Below are 24,274 nucleotides of genomic sequence, written 5' to 3' on the forward strand. Positions count from 1 at the left end.
AATTTCAAGCTTGTCTGGATTCTCAGAAGGGACTTCTGATTTCAGGCTGAAATTGCACAAAACTCTGTGGCTGCTTTCTTAAAGGTCCAGCTCAGAAAACAAAGAAAACCTATCCTGATTTCCAGAGTTTTGTTCTAGCCTTGAATTTCAGTCAGTCCTTAAGTTCAGAATGTCTAATTTGTACAAATAGCAGATGATCTCAGATGAACCAAAATCACTAAGTATTATACACTGTAAAACTTTGCATATTCATTTCATGGGAATGTATGTCATAACACCAACATTATTTCTAAGCATGGATCCCAAACCATCTTTTATATGAGCACATTCCTCAGGATTTTATAGATTGTACTTAAAAACAAAAGCAAAAGGCTGCATCAAATTCTTTCAGGCAGCCTTAGCTGTTCAAAACTATATGATGCATTAAAGATTACAATGAAAATATATAGTTATAAATGACTACTGAAAAATATCACCAACAACAAAATGGGTTAATTCCAAAACACCATTTATGAAGAAAGTGTATTTTTTTGGGGGGGGAGGGAGAGGGGGGGAAGAATGTGGTCATTATTGGCAAGCCTTTTTATTCCTATCTCAAAAAAGAAAACACAAAATGTGAGCATTATCATTTGTTTTTGCAAGAACATTTGCAGAAAAAGTTTTTAGAGAAGCTGAAAGAAATGCAATTGCATGAATGCTGCTACCAGTAATATTTGTAAAAGCACACACTTCTTTGATTTGCTAATGTCCTCCTGCTTATGAAATTCTGATGAACAGTAAAAATGCAATTTGCTTAATAAGAATCAGCAATGTGGTCTAGTGGTTACTGGACTAAATTTAGAACTGGGGGACCTGGAATCAGTGCCTAGCTCAGATGCTGAGCTGCCTTCTGCGCCTGTGCAAGGGACATCACTGTTCTCAATCTATGCATCCACTTTTGCTCTTTTGTCACATTTTCACATGTAGGCTGTAACATGTCCAAAACAGGACATACATCTGCATCTCTGTGGGGGTGGCACAGTGCCCACCACGGAGGGTTGCCAGTTAAAGCAGGGACCATAGTGCAGATAATAGTAAAAAATGCTCTGTTACATGTTTAACGTGTGACTTTCAGCTTCTTTTGCATCTAAATGCAATGCATGACACCAAAGTGAAACACCTTGGCTAAGAGAAACAGTCAAGCCTGGAGCCAGTCCTCCATGACACTGCATAGCAGTATGGGGTGCTCCTACCCACCTTGGCAGAACAAGTTTTTGGGAAAAGATAGTGCTACTGTTAAGGATGCTTTCTGTCAGACTCTGGAGACCTCTGTATCAAGCACCAATTGAGTATCAACTCTGTCTCTATGGTTGCAATTATGCCCCATGACTCATCTCTGTCATCACTTGGAATTTATGCAACACTTTCATCTCAGTGAACAATTGCCTACATGACACCTTCCATTTCAGTGAACAACTGACTGCTCTTCCCTGGAGATTTTGCTGCATGCTCTGAGCATTAAGAAGAATTCTCCAGAATACAGGCAGAAAGAAAAGTGCATTGCTTCTGCCACCACCAATCCAGACAGATGGATTGCTAGTACTTGGTGTAGAATAACAGCTTATGTTGGTTTGGAGAAGAAAATTTGAGGCTAGGTGGGAGGAGCAGAATATTGGTGTCACCTGCAACAAAATATATTCACACTGGAGGGTAGAAACAGCATTTTTTAACCTGGATGAAAACACCTTGAAAGATACAGTAAAATCTCTCTTGAGGTTGGTATGTGTTATGTACAAAGATTTATTTAACTTTTTGCAGGGCAATCTTTGAAATCTGTGAGGATTGATATTCAACGGACATAAATCGGTGTAACTCCATGATGTTTATTGTTTTGATTGCAAGCAACTCAATCGTGGTTGTAGACAAGAAGCTGTTTCTTCTTCCAAAGTGGCACTTATCATGCAGCCGCCTGTAGCCTGCTAGTGAGGAACAGACAATTGTGCATTTGCTATGAAGTATGTATTTCATTAGAGCTGCGGTCTAGGAAGTGTTTTGGTTTTGGATGGAATAAATAGCTGCAAGTGCTGTGGGAGTTCAGAAATGCAGAAACTCAGTCCTGTGCCATCACAAGCCCTGTCATCTCTTGCTAGACTTTTGCAAAGGAGATGAAAGGCAAAGATTTAGCTTTATTCCAAACAGCTCTAGCAAAGTCCTCTCTGTTACTGGGGGAATTCAAAAGGTGGCTTAGGGAGCAGAAACATTGTGAAGAACAGCTATGGGGGCTGTAATATACAGTCAACTATGAACAAAGAAACAGCAACAAACCATAAATATTAAATGCCATCAGGTAATGGTGTGAGTGCGAGATAACAGTACAGAGATGGGTACTTTCTTGGGGAATGCCTCCTGTGACCAAGCCAGCCTCCCCCCTTCCTCCAGTGCATACACTTCCCCATCCATCCCTCTTGCTCGCTCAAATACCTTTCTTCCAGCCTCATTGTTGTGCAAGTTCATCAGCCTCCGTGCATTCTTTTTGATTTCTCGGGCATCAACAAACCTCCGGGAGAACTCAATGCCGTATCTGATATCCGCAGAGCAGCCTCCCCACTTCCAGCCCTCCTCCTGGTTGTAGTAGCCCTGTTTCTCTCGGTCACAGCCACAATTGCTGAGGTTGCCCTGGCTGCAGGCAGCTGTGACAGCGTGTGCAACCCCGGCAGCAGTAATGGCATAGGTGAACGCAGCTTCCCTGCTTCCTGTGGAGAGAAGCCAAAAGCTGATGGGTTTGCAGAAAGGTAGCACTTGCTAAAGAAAGTACACACATTATGTACAGCAATGGTGTGAGGTAGGAATGTGAGGCAGGCATTACTTCTAGCATGTGCTTTGCATTCTGGCGGAATTACACATGTATTTTAAATGTTTGGTTCGTCTGGGTCTCATTGCCCCAGGGTCTCATAGCACCAGCTACATGACAGTCCTGTCTAACTCTCTGAACCAGAAGGGAATTCAGCAATGAGTCTGGGCAGCGGTGAGGTGAGGCAATATGATTTGTTTTTATATTGTCTCGTCAGGTTTCCAAGCTGAACGGTATGTATTTTGGGTGAATAATAGGTGAGTCACCAAAGGCAATGCTCACTGGAAAACAGTTGTTTGCTCTAACAGTTGGTACTGCCTGGAAAAAGTGTACAGACAGCTTAAGAAATACCATATCCTTTGGGGTGCACAAGAGGGTTGGGCACAAATGGGGGAGGTTATTATTGCTCCTTTATGGACCAGTAGGGCCTATTAGTGATGCTGATGGTCAGCTATGGCAAGAGTTGCTCACAGGGACAAGAACTAGGTAGTTTTTTTTTCTTTCAAGGTGAAATAGAGATGACCTCTTTTGCTGACTTTTCTCATGTGTGTGTTTTGCTGTGAACTTTTCCACTCCCACCCTGACTCTGATTTCTGCTTTATCTTGTCTAGTGGGTCTAGAGAGTGATGGAAGTGCTAAGGAAGCATTGTTTCCTCTCTGGAACAAATGAGATGCTGCTGTGAAGGCAAAGCCTTGTTTTTATTATTACTATTATTACTGTTATTGTTATTATTGTTATTATTACTATTATTATTATTTATGCCACTACTCATTCCCTACTCCTTGTTATAGGTATTGATATTGAGTATGTAAGGGACAAATAAATGCCGTTTCTTGACTAGACATTGATAGGATGGGTTACTTTTGGGATGCACATAAGCAAGGAGATACAGAGGCTGAGCAGTTTAAAAGGATGTTACAACCTCTGCCTGCTCTCATGTGAGTCTACACTGTTACTGACTTCATGTAGGGGTAGAGTATGGCCCTTTTCATTTTGCTGTTCTTATTTACAACATTTCCCTACAAATTCCCCTCTCAGTGCTATCATTATTTTCCTCTGTGTGCTTATTTGGTGGTAAACAGACAATCTTGTAATACCACTGCCAAAGAACAATTGCAAAGAATTTTGCTGAAAGTTTTGCAGAAAGTTGCTGAAATGCTTTAATGACCACACACAAAGCTTTAACTTGGTTAATGGATTTGGGAAGAAAAAAAAAAAAATAACAGATCTTCCAGAGGAGAAAAACAAACAAACAAACAAAAAACCTTAGAATCTATTTTTAAATTTTTATTTTAGTATTCACAGATATCATAACTATTCTGGAATGACCTGTGTACAGTGTGGGGTTTTTTATATTTTATGTGTCTTATTTGCATATATAGCTTTCTGAAAAGTTACACCTTTGCAGGATACAAGAGAGATCCTACAAGAAGCAATCATAAACTCTTTTTTGGCACCATTTCATTTTTCTCCAAAGCAATAAAAAAAGTAACTTAAGGTAAGAGAAAAATAAAAGGGTCTGTTTTTATTCAGGTACCAGGAAGGTTAAACTGACTTCTAGAGTATTTGAGTATATCACCCACCAGAAGGCTTGACTCTGCTTTCAGACACACAAGTGTTTTGCTGAGGTGTACGATGTGTGTAGTCTGGTTCAGTGTTTCCCAAACCATGGTCCACAGAACATTGGTGGTCCATGAGGCCACAGTAAAGGGTTTGCAGCTAATCTGTAGAGCCATATTAAACACTGTTTTTAATAGTGTTTTCAATTAAAAGTTTGATGATAATGATGCCTGGTGGTCCACAAGAAATTCTGAGGGTTTATAGCAATCCAAAAAAAGTTTTGGAACTTCTATTCCTAGTATGTTCTCTAAAATGTATATCAATATTCACTCCTCTCTCTTTCAGTCCCCAGCTGAAGTCAAAACTGAGACGTCCTTTAAAACATAACCTGTTGACTTGCAGGATTTCCTTCTTCATCTCCTTTCAAAAAAAAAAAAAAAATCTATTCTTAATTTGGATTCTTTATTCTTAAATTGAAAGACTAGAAATATGAGATATAACAGAAATGACATATAGAGATAAGTTTTGCTTCCTCTCCAGGATGACAGGGAGTAAACACATGTAGAAAAACTTGTAACCAAGCAGAAACATATTCCTGTCAGGGAATACCACAGCTGTGAGCTACAGTTCAGTAGATTTATCAGGAGATTAGCTAGAGAGAGGTTGCTGATGTTTTATTTTTTCAATTCAATGTATTCCACATGTATCCAGAGTAGAAAGTGACATTTTGTAATGGCACTGTCTATGTCTTGCTCATGAGTTTTCACACATCACTTCCCTTAATCAGTTTTGTAAAACCAAAGAATATTCTGGCTTTGTATTCCTTTTTCTCCTCTTTGTTCCCATTATACCCCTGGTTACATTTGGGAATAGAGGAAAATATCTTTCTCTCACCCACTTGACAGTTATACCAGTAAAGGAATTATCTCAAGTCATGGAGTAATTCTTAATGGAAATCACATTGACTCTCTGAAGATATTATTCTTCTGTTTCAATGCAACTCTAAAATAAGAAAGGATCAAAAACAATAAATGGCTTGAAAATCAGATTGCTTTTGTAACTTAAGGTGTCCTGCCAATAATATTTTTTTCTTTTCATTTTATTTAGTTAGTTAGTTAGTTTAGTTTAGTTTTTATCTAAAGAATGTTCTGAAGCTTTCTTTGACCTTCAGGGCAAGCATTACCTCAACAGTTCTCTAAAGTCCTAGGATAAAGAGAGTCTATCAAAAAATGCTGATGGAGGAGGGATAGGAATCTCTGTGCTTGAATAATAAGTCTGCTGTACACAAAGCTTTCCGTTAGCATGTCATCGTTTGGAGTCAGTCCTAAGCAAGTCCTTGTTAGGCAGCTAAAACAATTTAAGCAATGATTGCTCTGATAACTGCATGAAGAACAATAATCTCATTTTACGCATTTTTTTGAGATTTCAAAAATATTCTTATTCTGCAATGAAAGAAAGAGACAGATCTTTCAAAAAATTTTCATTAAATGGAAAAACAAATATCAGAACATTTGGGATATGACTCAACCTGGAAGCTAGAATTTTTTGTTTGTTTGTTTTGTTTTGTTTTTCTGTGAATATCTTGGTCACCTAGTTATTTGGCAGTATAAGTGCACACTACCCGTGTCTCAGAACAAAAATTTATTGTTTGACTTTTCAAAGTTTTCTTTTATGTAGACAAGAATAATTCTGTCAAGATTTGAATTTAGTGGAAAAGACACTATTTTAGCTTTTATTGCAGACCTTGGATCCCTACATTTCCTACGTTAGAAATGCCTACTTTCATGTCAAAGAAGACAGTTCTGATTTAATTCCCCAAACATAGAATGGTACAGAGAAATTGTCTGATCTAGTAACTCCAATAGAAGATGACAGTCAGTACTGACTGAAATGTAGCCTATTTTTTATTTTTATTTTTTGGTAAAGGTGCTGAGAGTCACTTCTTGCAATCTGCTAGGCCATGAGAGAAGTCTTGCCTGTGGTCTGCCAGTCTGAGTTGCTGCCATTTGCTTGAGTTCACTTCTTTTCTCGCGGTGGGTTGTATTTTAAAAGTGGCCTACTACCCAGTAATGTAGATATTTTCTGCTCAGACAGTCAGATATTGGATCATTGCTTCCTACAATGAACAATTTCTGGCAGAAAGGGTGAGAGGAGTCTATTTGTTGTTGGAATATTGGAACAGCCTATACTTTAGCCCTAATTTAGATGTCATCTCTGACTAACTTTTAGACTGCTAACTGCCCTAAACTTAGCATGCTGATGTGGAAATTATTACAAGTTCCATAATTGCTGTAGTTTACTTGCATTCTAATATGCATATATTCAGCAGCATATTTTCAGCATGTAACCACAATCAGCTGAGAATCGTGCATGCTAAATATATATTTTGATCATTTGTCTGTGAGTGCAGGGTTACAGATTTAACTTTTTCATAGTTATTAGTAAGGCATCTGTTTTTCAGAGTAACTAGATGAGAATATTACTATTCCACACGTCATTCAGAAATGTATTTTCTCAGCAGTTAAATGAAAAAGAGCATCATCAAATGTCAGCTAGTAGAACTCTAATTTAAATTGAAAGAGTAGACTATGGAATATACACTGTTTAGCCAGTATTTTGCTAAATCTTGGATTAACAATGATAGAAAAAATGTACACACTGCTATTAAACAAAACAAATTCCTTATATGCTTACAATCTGTAGACAGTGGATCTTGAATTATATGACACAATTCAATAAAGGTTGGTGATAAGAAAAATGATCTATAGCAGAAGTTAGATTATTTTTGCCAAACTTGTTATTTTTGACAACTCTTTTGCAAATGAAAGCTGAGCACACATTAAGTCATTTTTTATGGACAAAAGAGATACATCTAGATGAGTAAACTGAAACTCAGACAATAGCCCCCCAAGTAGGGCTGGCTGAAGTCTTTTGCAGAAAAGTTTAGTTCCTTTGTAATCTTGTATTTTATTCAACACACTCATTAGCAGTTCTCAAAGAAAACAGTACAGGCTCTTCTCCTTGGGTTCAATCCAAGGGTAATACAAGTCAGTGAGCGTTTTCTCACTGTCTGGAGCAGATCCTTTCTCTATTTGCATTTTCAGTTAACTAATTTTGTACTTCTTGGTTTATAATCTAAAAGCAGGGGTTGGAATAGCCTTCTAATTTACTATAATTTACTACCAATTTACAGTGAGGCATGTGAGAGAACACTGAAATCAGATTGTACAAGAAAAGCTATGAGAAAGTAGGGCTGGCAGGATCCTCAAGGGGGTTTCTAGTCCATCCCTCGACCTTAATCTGGCTAATAATGCAGGTATACTGCAAAATAGTTTTTTATATATCCTTTCTTAAAGTTCTTCATGGTGGAGATTCCACAGTCTATTCCATTGCTTCAGGATCCATGTTGTTATATATGTTTTACTAGTATTAACCTGAAACTGCCTTTTTGAATATAAGCCTACTAATTCTTACTGTACAGATATTAAGAACCTGATTGTTCCCTTCTTATAGCAGCAGCCTTTAAACATTTAAAGGCTTCCACCCCCTTTCTAGATGTGGTCTATCAGTCCTTCTAGAGCAGTTTCATTGGCTCTGACCATTCCTGTTCTCCCTGGGCTCTCTCAACTAGCTGTCCTGTGCCTTGCAGATCCATGCCAGAGATGGAACAGGCTGCTCCAGCTAAGGCCTTGCTCATTTGGGGTTAGAGCAGAGGTAGCATTTCACACATCTTTCATGCTACACTCCTGTTTACTCATGCCAGTATGGTGTTTTCAGCAAGACATTTTTGACTCTTAATCAGTTTGTGGTCTTCTTCTATGTTGCTGCTATCACAACAGATGTTTCCCATATTGCATTTGTGAGGCTGATTATTACCACATACAGATCTTTGTCTTTCTGATTTACCTCCTTTTTCTTTCTCTTTTTTTTTTTTTTTTTCCTTTTTCTTCCTTTTCAGACAGTTTTTCCATGATCATTTTCAATTTTGACTGAAACTTCCTCCAATTTCATTGCAGTCCTCCCCAGCCTGACTTCATTTGTAAATTCAATGAGCTCAGTTTATGCCTTCAGTCAAATCAAGACTGTAAGATTAACCAGTACCAGAACCAGCATAGATCACAAAGTCAAGTTAGTTATTACCTCCCTCCATTTTGATAACTATCCTCCAAATAAATTTATTGAAAGTATATACCCATTTGGTTAGAGTTTCCTTAGTTTTCTTGTGAAAAAACTATACAAGAATGTCATATAAAGTAATGTCAAAAGGTTAATTTAAATCCTAAATATATGGTATGAAATCATTCTTCTCTGCCTCTGAGGCCTTTGGTGGCAAAATAAGGAAATCAGATTGATTTAACATGATTTGTTCTTGACAGACCTTTGTTGACTGTTACTGTTACTCATCTCCTTGTTTTCAGTTATGAGCTCAAATGGGTGTTTGTTCCCATTATTATTTTAATTTACTGAATTTAGGATGATTGGTCCTATAATTCTGCTGTTTCATTTAGACAAAGGCAATACATGTACATTTGTCTTTTCAATTTTTCTTAATGAGAGTTCTCCACAAGTTTTCAGCTCTAATGGCTGCCAGGACTAATGGCTCTAAAGCAGCTTCATTAAATGTTCTGATATGAGGGACAGCTAATTAGAATGCACACAACCTGGAGAGATACTTCCCCCAAGCTAACACTGAGATGATGTTCCTCTGTAGAGTATGTTAGTTCTATAACCATCTGCTCACCACTCACTCTCTTAGTGAAGGCTGATGCAATAAGTTCTTGACCTTCTTGACATTATCCTTGGTTTACACTTGCTATGGTAGTAGTACTTTTTTATACATCTTCCACTCACTGACAAAGTACTGACTGAATCATTTTTGTGTGATTGTATGCAAGTGTATTGTCAAAACAAACAATCAAATAAACAAAACCACCACCAACAACAAAAAAGAGTCACCCATGTTCATGAGGTTCAAGTTGCAACACCTGCACTCAGAAGTCCTCCTGAAAGAGGAACCTGTTGCAGACTGAATATCTGCTACTCTGGCAGGGCTTTCTGATCAAATCTGATGGAGTCTTTTGATGGTCATATTGGATAATGTTCTCTTTGTCCTGCCTAAAATCTTTATTTTCTACTACAATCTAATTAAAATTGTCTTTTTTTTTTTTTTTTTAATAATATTTCATCCATATAGGCCTGTTTAGCTAAACTAGAAGTAAAGCAGGAGTTGCAAATTATTTCAGCAGCTTCTTTGTAGACTGCTCATAATGTCTATTTTCAATTACACTTGGATGGGATAGAGAATGAATGATGCATATTCAAAGCTGAGATTGTGCAGTGCTGTGACATAATGTTTTGTTTACAGATTCTTCTGTTATTCAGTAATTTTCATCTCTATAATCCCACTAAGATTTTATGGGTGGAAGTGCCAGAATTTTGGCCATCAGACTAAAATCACTCTGTTAACTGGATTGTTTTCTGTTGCTCATGTGGGTTTGTCAGATTTTCTTTTAGAATGGGCTGCACATGAGCCAGATTTATTTCACCCTTGCTTTTTGTAACTCCTTGCTCTCACTATTTATATAGTTTTGGAAGCATGTCTATTAAAATAGATATATATATATATTTAACACGCCTCCACTTTTCATATTTTTTCAAACATGTCTCCAGTTTCAGTTATTTTCTAAAGGCTTGGTGGTATTTTCCACAGTGGTCTCTCTAATGAGGCTTCCAACATTTTACAAGATTTTTTTCTTAATTTGCCCCCTAAACATATTCGATTAGCTCCTGACAACTATAAACAATAGTCAGTATTCCCGTTCTAAATTGAGCGTTCTGTTTTGTATTCTGTTTCGTATTTGACTGTCTTTTGGTGGCATATCATTTGGAGTTTTCTGGGACAGCTGTGAATTCAGTAAGTTTGCTCTGATGTTCATGTTGGTGATGTTTAAAAGTACCTAGGGAAACAGGATTTTTTTAAGCTCTCCCTTGTAAAGCTATACTTGTTGCAGCAAGTATTTCTTACTAACTCAGCTCTAAGAAGAAATCTGTATCTCGTTCTTAGAGAAAATGGGGAAATCAAGTTTGGATCCAAAAGCACTACTGCTTGTTTTTGTCAAGTTTTAATCAAAACATGGTGTTAAGCTCTCCTTGAAAAAATGTACAAGACCATTGCTTGAAAAATACATAGTGTACAAAGCATGAGGGGGTAGTTCCCACATGCACTGTACCATTGAGAAAAGCCTGTGCAGTGTCACAGCTGGATGTGTTTTCACAATACTACTGCTAATACTGTCAAAGTAGTATGTGGGAAGCAATAGCTGGAGCAGAGGGATTGTCTCCTGCCTGTGTTCTGTTCTGGACCTACTGAAGTTTCATTGTGGGACTTAATGATTCCCTGTTGAATGTTTGGTGTTTTTGCTTTTCAGTGATGACTAGTGGTTTAACATATTGTAATATGTAAAAGCTCAGCTGGAAGCATCTTGAAGCATACTGTTTTTTGGTTTTAAGTTGTTTGCACCCACTATCATAAAGCATGGACTCCTGAAGACTGCTCATAGAAACTAGGTCCTAAACTGTGCTAATGTCCTTGAAGGAGATGGGTCTATGAGAAACCAGGTGTTGCTATAAAAATATAATCATGTCAGTCTATTCATGATAACAGTTCTTATGCATAGGGTTTGCCTGTCCATTATGCTCCCTTTTTTTGAAGAACATTTCCCAGGGAGAAATAAAAATGGTAATTAAGAAAAAGGGAAGGGACACTGTAGCTATATGTGGACATATGTGTTGGGTTTTTTTTTTTGGTTTGCTTTTGATCATGCTCTTGCACCACAATATGGCCTGTTAAAGGTTTCTGAGAGAAACCTTTGCTATGTTGCCTGCTTCAATTTAAGAAATAGAAAACATGCTTTCAATAGTCATAAAAATAATCATTAATTTAATTTAATTACATTAAAAACAAAACAAAACATACAAACAAACCAGGAAAAAAATCCACTCTGAACCAGTCAGAGAAATGGAGGACAGTACTATCACATTTTTAAAGGAGATTTATTTTGAAGTTAACTGTGCTCCAATTTAGTAGTATACAACAGCTGAGTATGTTGCTACCACTCAGATTTTCATGTGTTTGGATTTAATAAACTCGAGCTCATAGTGAATGAAACAGTTTAGAAGGGATGTTCTACATGGCTGCCAATATAGGATCCTTATAACCTAAATTATTCTGTGGTTGTATTTGACTTTGCTATGGACCCAATTTCACAAATACTCTGTGATCCCCATTGCCATGCCTATAAATATTAAGAAATTATCACTTTGCAGAATCAGACCTTCTAAGTGGACTCTGTACTGGGTTAGTATTTGAATTAACTTGTTTGAATTGCTTCAGTGGCCTGACTTATAAATGTTGAAGAACATTTCTTCAAAAATAAGTCTGCACTATCTTTTGCATGAAGTCATCTCTTCCTGTATTATATTCTGTCACTTCAAACATAGATAACAAATCCCTGAGGGCAGTGGTCATGTCTGTATTGTCTTGTAAATCACTGTGCACACCTGTGCTTTGCTGTAGAAACATGTTAAATAATAATACCTCTTAAAGGGTTTGCTAAATTATAAGTAGAAGTCAACACTAAACTCCTATACCTGGGAATGCCAGAGTGTCTGTGGGTGTGTATCTGTGGGTGTGAGTATCTGTGTACATTACAGATGAAATTTTATCTCTCACTTCAGAATTTCTTGAGATGTTTTACTTAAATCATTTACTCAAATATATTGTGCAGTCTATTAGTGGGCAAGTACCACTTTGCCATAATTATTGAATTACAGATATACCATATGATGCCCAGCTGAAATTCATGTTAGATAAAATCTGTTTATGCGAGAGGTAGATTGTGACTTAAAATGGAATGTGACTTTCAACTGGAGAGGACAACAGATACTATATACCTCTGTTTCATAGGGACATGAGGATGTTCAGGCATTTATCCACATGGCAGAAGGACTTGCAAGAAAATGAGCTGTCCTCCTGTTGAGTTCTCTTTGTGGGGAGTCTATGGAGAAAGGCAGCTGTGGACTTCTCATCCAACACAAATTCAACCATTTGCAAGGAGGATGTCCATGCAAATGCATAGTGTGGCAGGAGACAACATGATTGCAGAAGTGTTCCCTTGGACTGAGGCTTCTCTGCTCTGCACCTCTACATATTGTTCCAGCATGGTATTGAAACAGTCCATCTCCTGCCAGAACCCTAAGGGGATTTGGACACAGCAATGCTTAGCATCACCATGCCTACCTGTGATGTAGAAGAAGTACACAGCAAAGCCTGCTCCTAACACCCTGTACTCACACCTCCTCACGTCATACCTGCAGAGAGTTAGACACATACCTTTCCTTTAATTTTCACTTGGAAAACAAACAAACAAACAAACAAAAACCACCATGAATTTCAGAGATCCTAAATGTTTTTATGTTCCATTTGGAGTTGATGATATTTCTTCACTACCAGTAAGAAGTAAGATACCTGCAACTTTAAGCTGGTGTTTTATAGGTGTCAAAATAGACCTTTATTTTTGCAGAGATGAGATACTGTTTTCAGATTAGATGACAGTGTTTACAAAATTAATGCCAGTGTATACAAAATTAATCGCATCTACAGGACAAAAGCTAGACACCTAAAGATAAATCTCTCACAGGATGTTGGCTCTAAAGCCTGTCTCTTAGATGTTCTGCCTCCTAGTATTTTCCATGTGTTAAGGATAGGAATTGAGCCTTATCAAGTATTGAGAGAGTTAGATGCCACAAAGCCAGACTTCCAGAAGTGATCAAGCTGGATGGGAAACCCCCAAAACAGTGTGTAGAAAATTCAAAGAGTCTAAACTCATCCTGTCAGAGGCCTAAACTCATCCTGTCAGAGATAAGCCACATTTCCCTGGACAGAAAGTTTTTCAATCTATGCTGGCAGTGGGCATCTAAGTGTAATTTCTGAGGTTATATGGTGATTTTGGTAAAGGGGATCCCATACTTATAATATCCTACTTTCAGCCCATTATCTTGTTTTGTATTCTATCTGGGGAAAGAAAGATTTAATTAGATTAAAAGCTAGAAGATTACTTTGCTAGTATCATTGATTAGGATACACAATATAAATTAAGCAATAAAACCACATATATGGTGCATATATATACTATTCTATATATAAACTAATATATAAATAACAATAAAACTGAACACAATATAAATTCTTCTAATGTATTTTTCTAGTTTTTGGAGTATCATTAAACTTCATTATATCAAGTATGGAATTAGAATGTTCTTATATGAAATAAAGTATTCATTCTACCTAGACATGACATTTATAAAGTAAGGTTTACGAAGAGTGTCAGTATCCTTTATTAAACTGAAGAGCATAGACAGGGAATATACTTTGTCTAGCCAGGATCTAATAAATAAGTATTTATATAAAGTATTTCTCAGATTTCCAGTATAAATTACAGAAATATCATAAAATGGCATAGCCACCTGTAATACTGTAGCTTTCAGTGCACTAGCAATGTAGGATTACTGTCATATACCTCATAGGTATATGACATCTGCATACTTTTTGTGGTAATAGCAATGAAGGTGGAGTAAGTACTGCCCATCCTCAAAAAAGGTGATAGCCCCTCCTGGGGCTCCAAGAAGAATTTTAGACTGCTGGTCATGGATAAACTCTTCCTATATGCCTAGGATAGATAAATTGTTATGCTGTCATCTTGTCCAAACATCATAGACTCTGGTTTTCTAGATATTCTTCAAATAATGGTATTTTCAAGATACTCTTCAAAGAACTGAAGACATAGTAGTGGTAGACATAGACAAAAGACCATTTCTTATGCTTGATAAAGAAAGAAAAATAATTCATATCAAATAATGTACTGGAATGTTGCTTTTTTTATATAAATGCACCCACAGAAACATAACAGAGAGGCTCTTGTGTTTGCAGGGAAGTTCTGCCAGTTTTCTGGAAGGTAATTCTGCATGTTGATTGTTCTGTTGTTTACTTAAATTCCTGGCACAGTTTCTGATGCCTGACAGGACAACCTAGAGGACCAACTCAATATCTAAATTTCACAAGCAAAGCTCTACCATGAGCCCTATCACTGGTGACTCAACAATCTTAGTCTTGCAGTCTTTATAGTGTTTCTCTGGTGCATTCTTGGCAAGGCAAGGTTTCACAAGTGAGATGCAGTGAGTCTCAGTACTACTGTTTAGGATATTACCACTGTGCTGATATCACCCACGGTAGCAGAAGAACCATGCCTTATTGGATTTAGCTTACAGTCCATCCCAAACTAGCCCTTCCTGGGAGGTGGCAGAGGAGAGTCTGGGTTTGCAGATCATCAGAATAAGCCTGCCTTCTGCTCTGCTAATTCTGCTGTAGAGATCACATCTTCCAGGTGTAGGGCAAATAGCTGGACAGCAACCCCAGAAATTACTGCTGCTCCCTGCCAGAGCTCAGATTTTGTGGAAGGCAAATGAGAAAGTTCTGATGAAAAGGGATGAACTGAGAGTTGCTTTCAAATTTACTTAAAGATCTTACAAATGCTTTTACAATGCTTGTATGGCTGAATTCACATTTCTAGTTGATTTGGCTTGCCTGACAATCTTTCTGAGGGGAGAGCTAAGATTCAAGTGATGATGTCTGCCCTCCTTCCTAGAGTCTTTGCCTGCTACTCGTTTGTAACATCAGTGAATGAGACGCAGTACTAATCACACATATGAAAGAGATTTAAAAGTCTAAAGAGCTCAGAGGGTTTTGGATAAATATACAGAGTTCAGATGCTTGTCCAAACCTCTCTGGTTTGCGAAATGAGTCTGGAAACATCACAAGAGCAAAGTCTTTTTTTCAGTTCTGGAGTTTCTGGTCCTGACAGGAGTTAGGAAGTGACAAGATTCACAAAAATAAGGAGCAATTACTCTAATCTTCTTAGACCTCATGAAAGATACTGAATTACTGTTTAATCTGAATCTGTCTGGCTACCAGTCAGGCTATCTTATCTATGAGATTAGTAACTTATTTATTATTTGTGTTGTGCTAAAATCAGGGAGATAAGCCAGCATTTTGCCAAATACTGCACAAGTTCACTTTAAGATGCTGGTCCATACCTGCAAGACTTTGCACAGAAGGATTTGGCAAATGGGTAGATGCCTGCCTTGTGAGTTAACTGCCCTTTTAGCTGAAAATTTGAAAGGATAAAAAGATCAAATTTCTTACCCACAAGGAACTTTGATTGTTTTTAGATGTGATATCCCAGAACTGAAGGATGAGTTTAAACAGAGATCAGAAGCAAAATCTGTAGGTTTTTAAAGTACTCCAGCTTCAGTACAGGATCTAGGCTTTGTGACCTAGAAAGGAGACACGACTCCCTTCCAGGAGTATGAATACAAGAGTATTTAAATAGATTGGTATTAATATCAGTCTTCCAGACACTATAAAAAATATTATTAAAAAAAAAAAAAAACACTAGCAAGTGTCTCTACTGCAAATCTACCATTAAAACAGGATACTGGTCACATTAAATAATCTTCACAGCCCCATGCTTTGTAGAAACTTGTTTGAAGATCTGAACTTTGAAGCTGACCCCTATCTCTGTGATGGGCCAAACCAAAAGCCAGATCTAAACACCACTGAATTCTGGGAAAGTTCAAATCTATGTTTTTTTGTGGTTCAGGTTGAGCTGTAATTAAAACAGTCCAGTTTGAAAGGCAAATATCTGAAAACCAAAACAAAACAAATGTTTCACGTGAAAAGTCTTGGATTAGTCTGTATTGTACCATGTCGTGCTTTTGCCTATCACATGATGTAATGTTCCCCTGGCTAATACAGAACGACAGCACACACATGCTGCTATATGAGATATTCAGAGCAGACACTTAATTTAACTTTGATTAGGACACAGTATTCATGGAAATAATTTGTGCTGTGTAAAAACCCATCATCACTCTTACTATCACTCACATTGGAGGGTAGACTGCTGCCTTTCAAGCTTTCCATGGTCATCCCTAGTTGCACTGTAGTCTAGAGTCCTTTAAAATACAATGTTTTGCCTTCTTTGAACAAACTTGTGCCTCATTTTGACAGTAGTATGTGGAATATTGCCACTAATCCCTGAAAACAAACAAGAGAGCAGTGCTGCAGAAACTTTAGTTGTGTAAGAGGGCAGGGAAATCCCAGTTAACCCTCCTGCTAAGAACTTCTGTTTATATTGTACTTAAAACTACAGTATCTGAAATAAAGCAACATGGTTGATCAATGGGCAAACAAAAGAAGGGAACTCAGTTTCAGCATCGCCAAACTGCTGAAGTAAAAGAAAAAGGGGGACAACGAGAAGAAAAAGGGGGACAACTAGAAGAAAAAGAAAGGGAGGGAGGGGAAAATGTGTTCAAGCCCCATTGCTGGTGTCAGGACGTCACTGTGCACCAATAGCTATAAAAAGAAGCTCTTGGACAGGAAGATTTACTCAAAGAATCACAGCACACATACAGTGAGCATACAGTAAGTAACTAGCAGTTCACATGGGCTTTATTTTCTTTCTCTATAATATTACATATAAGTACTGGACAATATTTTATCTTTGAGAAATTGGAATTTAGACTGTTTGTGGACAACAAACCAAAGCTTCCATACTTCCTTCTTATGCATACTAAATAATCTTACCAGGCCTGTCAAGATTTTTCAACATGGCCTTTGTTTCAGGCCTGGACCCATGTTCTGTAAGAACAAATCCCTTCGTGACACATCTGTGCTTTGCTTCCTGTTTGGATAAGAAGTCTTTAAGAGTGGCCATTTCTGGTTGAGGATCGCAGGGTACTTCACAAAAGTTTAAGTCCCAGTGAGGTTAGTCCACATTAATTAAGCCTTTCAATTCCCCACTGAAATTAGTCATCTTTAGTCTTCAGAGAGAGGTATGAAGTGACTTGCCCTAGGTCACAAGAAAAGTATATGGCACAGCTGGGAACTGTCCAAGTCCATTATCTCCTGGTCCATGCTCTAACCATATAATGATAATTCTCACATTGGACTAGGAGCCACAGGATATGTGAAAAATGATAGAAAGGAAATTTTATTGAGCTTCTTTAGAAGATGCCTTCCTCTCAGCTTGGACAAAGAGAATGAAGAAATATTTTATCTGTTCAGAATGAGTTCTGCTCAGGTAGAAGAATATTCAAATGTTTTCATACTTTGCTCAGAGGAAATTTTCTGATCAGACATTTCTGTACTGGTCAAACTGTAATCAAAAAAAAACAACTTTTCTAATTAGTCATTCTCTAGCAATATAGTAAATTCTATTTATAGCATCTTTTAAAACACACCAAAACAAGACTCACAATGTTTTCTTCTAGATTAATTTTCTAATGTTCTTGAAAGAGGATTGCCAGTAACCTACATACTACTTCATGCAAGAAGGAAAGCAAGAAGGAAAAGTATGAGGAGAAAAAAGACCTACTTATGTCCTACACTTTTATAGTGTATTGATCTAGAGCAAATCAAGTTGAAGGCTTGCATGGTCTTGTGTTGTCAAAATTATGGCAGAAAATATATGTATATTAACTGGTGCTAATATTTGAGTATGGAGTACCACAAATGCTTAAGAATGAGCAGTAGTCAAACACTACTGTCTAGGAAAGTTCACCACCTTTGTTATGCAGTAATTAAACTATCCCACATGTTTTCACCTGGGATACTGGCACTGACAGTTTTCCAAAATATTAAATTATGCATCAAGGCTGTACTTTAGAAATGCCCTGACTTCAACCTTCTCCCAGCTACTTACCAAAAATAGCCAGAATTATTCCCACTTAAGAAAACAGTAGTGCAGATATGCTTTTTTTCTCACCATTTCTGATTTTGGAACCTGCTCATCACCATTCACCATCACCAATTTTTCCTGTTCCCAGCCCATCTCTTTTTCTTTTCTCCTCCCTTTACACACACTCATAGATCTGCTACACACTTTCTCACTTCCTCATTCCCCTGTCCAGGCAGTTGAAAGGTTTTCACTGCAGAGATTGAAAACATACTCCATATTAAATGTAACAGAATAGTATGACCAGCAGGTCCACGTTTCAAACACATTCAGTTCATATCACAGCTGAGAATAAACAGCAGGGGAAGCAACTTGATGGGTTGCTAGAGGCTGTGGCTACCCTTTCTTGTGGAACATGTCTCTGTCACTTGCTAAATAGGTGCACCATCTGGTGGTAATTTTGGACTCCCACTTGTTCTTAAATTTCCAAATAGCAGTGGTGGAGCGTATGCCTGTGGTTACAGCTTTTTTTTTTTTTTCTTTGCCAGTATCTGACTGAAAGCCATCAGCTAAGATGACTTTTGCAGGTACTAATGGTGAATGAGTAAATGAGTACCAAGAATAGCCAAGAGTTTAAAGGAAGGTCATGTTTTCATTTCTGCTATGTCAGGCAAGCAGGTATGACTTTATAGACCACATTTTCCCCTGAGAAACATGTAGAGAGGAGGAAAAGTTTCACGGACAGACCAAAATTGGACATTAAGGGGCTTGATACCTAATTAGGGAGTCTAAACTCCCAGGATAGTCAAGAGACCTCCACACAGTCATGCAGTCAAATTAAGATCCAAATCACCCTCTGAAAGTGCTTCTCTCTGTATTCCTTTCCATACAAGGAATACAGGCTGGCTAGGTTCGTATCTTAGACATCTCAACCAAATGCCTGGAGCTATGTGGTATGAAACTGGGCCAAAAGAAAGAAGTGAGGAAGGGACTCCCAATTTTTCTGCCTCTGTTGTCTGAAGCCCTTAAGTTCAGCAACAGAGACAGAAACCATCACTACTTCTCATGTCTTTTCCCGCAGAAACTGCAAAGTTGAATTAACCCTGTCAATGGGACATTGTATGGACATCTTTTCTGAACAGGATGGGTGGATGCTGAGTCAGACAGAAAACCAGGTTCCATGTTGTCATGAAGAAATCATTAAACAAGTAAAAATAAATAATGATCCATGAGTAAGCTTCATTCGTTTTAGCAACTTGAACAGAGCTTTCCGGTCTACAGCAATTTGTCTTTAACTATTTTCTTCAAAGCCAATCCACATCTGTTGAGCTTACATCTAGAGATACAGGTGTCTTCTCCCAGCACACAGTTTGGATTTCTGGGGTTAGAGCAGTTTTCTTAAATATGCCTTAGCTATCCAAGCCCACTTACACCAACATTGGTTAAGTCTTATGAATCATCTTTCTTTATCAGTCCCAGAAATCTGAGATTGAGCCTCTGTAGTGGACAGAGTAACAAATTAAAATTGCGACTGCAAGTTTTCACCTAGGATTACCTAAATCCTAAAACCAAATTAGGTCAAAATTGAAAAAGTGCTACACTTTTAACTATCTGAAAGACCCATCCCCAGCTTGATTTGCATGCTGGCTTTCACTGTGACTTTTGTACTCTGCATACCATTTGGGCATGCATTTAAAGTGAAGCACTTTCAAACCCGTTTTTGCTTTAATAGGACTTAAAACATAGTGCTTAAAGTTAAGCACATATTGGGTAAACAGTGCAAAACTAAAGTTCTTGGCCAATTTGAAGATTGAGAGAAGAGCTACCTTAGTACTACTGTGTTAGATTCATTTTTACAAACCTTTAAACAACAGATAATACTGTCTTCTTGCTTGCTTGCTTACATGCTTTCATTTTAATTCAACTCATACCATTAACAGTAATATTGCACTCCACAATCGGTAAGAAAAAAACTACAGTCATTGGTATTTTAATCCAATGCTAAAATGTCATGCATAATACTAAGGAAGGAAGTTTTGTCAATTAGAAAATAAGATATTTGTCAGTCATAATATTTTGGACTATGCCAGCCACTTCATTAGAAAAAGAAATTGCTCATGACTAGAGGCAGGATAGCAAACTGCATGGATCAGCGATCTGAGCATGAATGCAGTAACATTCACTTGCAAACCAAAATGTACAGATCAACAAATGCTGTGTTTTTTGTAATGTTTGTACATGCCTCTCTGTGCATTTCAAGCTCTTCAATTTAGAAACAGATGGTTTACCAAACAGAATGCATCCCAAGGAACAGGGCAGAAAAGGGAGGGATGCTGTTACACATGTAACTCCAAAGTCTAATGTTATGTTTAGTCTGTCCTGCCTGATGTAGAGGTTGAGCTCGATGACCAAACCTATCATCTGTAATTCTTGGGAAGAGATTTTGACAACATAGTTAACCACACTAGTAAAGCTCAGGGAATCTTCAAAGTCACTAGAAGCCTAAGTTATTACAGGATCAGATACCAGCAGGTTCAGGTTAGCTGCTGTCCTGCACTACCTTTTGTTTTACATAAAGAACTTTTCTTTCAGTGGGAAGATTTAGCAGCACCTGTCAGTTTCCAAAGTCATTCTGTACCTTAAAAATCAAATGTTGCACAGTTATCTCCATTTAACTATTTAGGCATTAGCAGAGTACCTGCTATGAAACTCAGCTCCCATTTGAACTTCCGCTCATACCCAAAAGGCAAGTGCCTTTTTAGTGGCTGTAAAATCCTGGCTTTGGCAAAAGCAAAAGCTAAAATTTTACTGACTGTAAAAGGACTAGAATTTGGCATCTGTGATTTTGGGCTAGGTCCAGAACCAGAATTTATTTAATTTTAAATATTAGTTGCCTTCCTTTTTAAGTGTGCGTAATGTAGAAAGTCACTAACCAATAGGACTGGGAGGCTAGAACTAATTTAGTCAACATACTAAGGATCATTTGTAGCCAGCAATTTTATTACAAAATGACATGAATAAAATGACAATAAAGGAACCTTAATGTTCCAAGCAAGGCACTTAGATGTAAAGAAATGCCATACTTAATGTTGCTGTGCAAATTTAGCCCTGTTGTGTCCAAATTGTTGTACTACATTTAATTAAATAATAGACTAGAATTTGCATACTATCTTTTCCATAGGACCTCTGACTCACTCATCCCAAGGCAGACCAGTAACACGGAAAATTTTATTCTGAGCAGCTAAAATCAAAGTTAAAAGCAACAGAAAATGAGGATTTTGTTCTGGTCAGTGCTGAGCATGATATGAGTTACGGGTTGTTACAGACTCTGCCTATAAGGTCACATTGCACATAACAGCATCCTTTGCCACTACAGCTAATTATAGATTTATTAGGACAATCACAGAATACTAAAAACCACGAGTACCTATCCACCAAAAAAAAAAAAAAGTTATTTTCTATATCAACACTTAAAAGGAGCTATTCCACTTAAGAAAAAAGTGGTCCATTTAGTTTTGGACCATTAAAACAAAGTATTAAACTGCTTCCCCACATCAACCTGTTGTTTTCTGAGAAAACAATGGCCCTTTTGTAACCTGAGGTTTAATGTCACAGGAAGGCAGTGTGTCTTGCTCTGCGATTTCAGTTACCAAGCTGCAAGATGTGTCACAGAGCCATATAACTTTAGATGCATATGGAAGCAGGTGAGAACAAAGCTCATGAGATGCAGATACTTGAGCCTCCCCAGTTACAGATCCCTGCATCGATTTACATCAATGCGCATTAATCCTTAATTAGTTTGAAAGGCAGTGCATTAGTAAACCAAAATGAAGTTGTTCAGAGTCAGGTATTTTAGTTTGAAGGTGTCTGAAGAAAAAAATGTATTCCAAGGAAAACTTAATCTTTATATGACAAATGAAATAAAAGTTTAAGGAGTTAGCACTCCTCTCAGAATGGGAATTCCAGATTTCATTCAGTTCAGCGTCTACCATTCAGCATCCAGCTGCAAGCCACACAGAGTTCATGAAGTAATTGTATTAACATATTAGTGCTGCGTTTAGAATAAGGATGTCTGCCTTTTAAAAGCAACCATTCTGCCAAAGAGGTAAATATTTAAATGGCAGTGATAATATTTTAATCTAAGAGAACTTGTACTTCAAGCATATGATCCTTGAGAAAAAAAGAAACAAACAAAAAAAAACCATAATTGAGCTACACTGCACTAGACAGTCATACTTTACAAAAAGGTGATTATCTATATCACAAATTACATATGCTAGACAAGTTTCTTTTATAGGGAGACAAAGAAAAAGAGAGAGAAATGACTAAATTAATGTAGAAAAATGATGTTGTTTCTAGTAAAGTCAAACAAAATGTATTATTATCAATTAATAATTTACAAAGGGTATTGTCCATTCACATTTATCTTTTCACCTATGACTTGCAGTCTGTTTTGAAAACATTAATTAAGGCTCGCTGGGTGATTACGGGACTCTGACACCTGAAGAAATATTTAAAGAACAGAAAAATTATTATCCACATATTTTTGAGTAGATTCACTAAGATTGGAATCCTCCACCCTCTCAAAATAGGAAGTTTGTTTAATACAAAAGTAATTCCTTAGAACAGAAATACATTTTTATTTTTCTAAAAACCTCCAGATGACAGAATCCTACTAAAATTAGGAAAAATCTCAACCTATCACTCTCACAAAAGGTCTCCTCAGCTAGAATAATATCAATTCTTAGCACGGTAGTTATTTCATAAGTTTTTTACTAACCCTTCCCAACATCAGCTGCTGCCAGCTGGGAGGTTTATTTTCTTATTCTGGTTTGGGTTACTGTCTTGCTTTGTTTCTTGTGATAGCAAAAGCTTATCCACCCTTCTACAGTCACAAAGTATGAACTGTTCAAATTTTTTCTTCAATTTCCTTCAAAGTCGGTGATGCAAACTAAAATAGCCCTCTCACTTTGCCTTGTAGCCACTAGATTTTCACAGGTTTTTTTCTACTCTTTAGGTCACCATCAAAATGAATTGCCTTGTAAAAACTGTCCTCATAAGGCAGCTTGCATGCCTTTTTTTTAGTTACCTTATTGCCTACAGGATAACTAATATAGGTATGAGGGACATTAGGTAGATTTGCCCAAATTTGTTCTAACATGGACTTTCTATCTTTGTTCTATCTCTGGTATAACTGAAATCTTTCTGCAATATATATCTAATAAGATAGTACAAATATACTGGATATTCTTCAAGTTAAGAATATTTTTATTTCTCCTTCCAACAACAACTTGTCAGTTGTGAAAAGAAATACACGGTTTGTTTGAGCTATTTAATATAAGGCTTTCAATGGGTATTTGCACTAAGATAAATCTTTCCAGCAAAATGAACATTCTGAGGAGGTCCTCAGAGCTTGTATTTTCTTCTCTTTACTGCTGCCTCTGCCTGTCTCCCAGACAGTTACTCAAACAGTACCGGTGGCAGTTCACTGTGCACTGTTTTATTTTTTATTTTTTAATTCAGCCTAATAATTGGAAATCTCTTTCTTTAAATAACTAAGGATTGCGCATCTTGTAATACACGCTGTGTTTCTATTAAAAACTATTCTTGCATAAACTATGGTTCATTAAATTTGCCATGGCATTTAATAGCATATACTCATTTAACTAAATCACACAAGCAAATGCAATGCCTCCACATGACATTTTGTGAAATGGACATCAGCAGTCAATCCAAGTTAGCCATGTGAGTAGCAAGGACCCAATTTGTATTGGTATTAGGCAGGCTTCTCTAAGTTTCACACACAGTCTTGGCTGACTGAACATATTGTGTGTACCTATGTCCTGAAACCCCAGATAACCTGCTGCACTATGAGTTGGAAGCTGCTGCCATCCCCCAAGATGCCACTTCTACATTGGAATGTCTTTTGCCATATCCTAGCACCAATGCAGACATCCAGCTCAAATTACAAACAAGTTCCTTTCTGATCAGTTGCTTGAATGCTAAAAAGACTTTGTTATCTGGAACCATGCTATATGACAACAACAGAAAAAAAAAATCCACATTATATCCAAAGGCCACTGTGCAATT

The 24,274-nt window shown here is 37.3% G+C and overlaps 1 protein-coding gene across 2 annotated transcripts in view; it reads right to left on the minus strand.

The window, feature by feature from the left end:
* The window catches only part of WNT7B (Wnt family member 7B), a 95,565-nt gene that overhangs the window by 10,165 nt on the left and 61,126 nt on the right, over positions 1-24,274 (minus strand). For both annotated transcript variants that reach the window (XM_068658090.1, XM_068658080.1), the window contains exon 3: positions 2,461-2,732. In XM_068658090.1, the coding sequence (XP_068514191.1) occupies positions 2,461-2,732 (272 nt within the window). The remainder of the gene's footprint in view (positions 1-2,460; positions 2,733-24,274) is intronic.

This window comes from Anas acuta, chromosome 1 (genome assembly GCF_963932015.1).
Source record: "Anas acuta chromosome 1, bAnaAcu1.1, whole genome shotgun sequence".
Taxonomy (NCBI): Eukaryota; Metazoa; Chordata; class Aves; order Anseriformes; family Anatidae; genus Anas; species Anas acuta.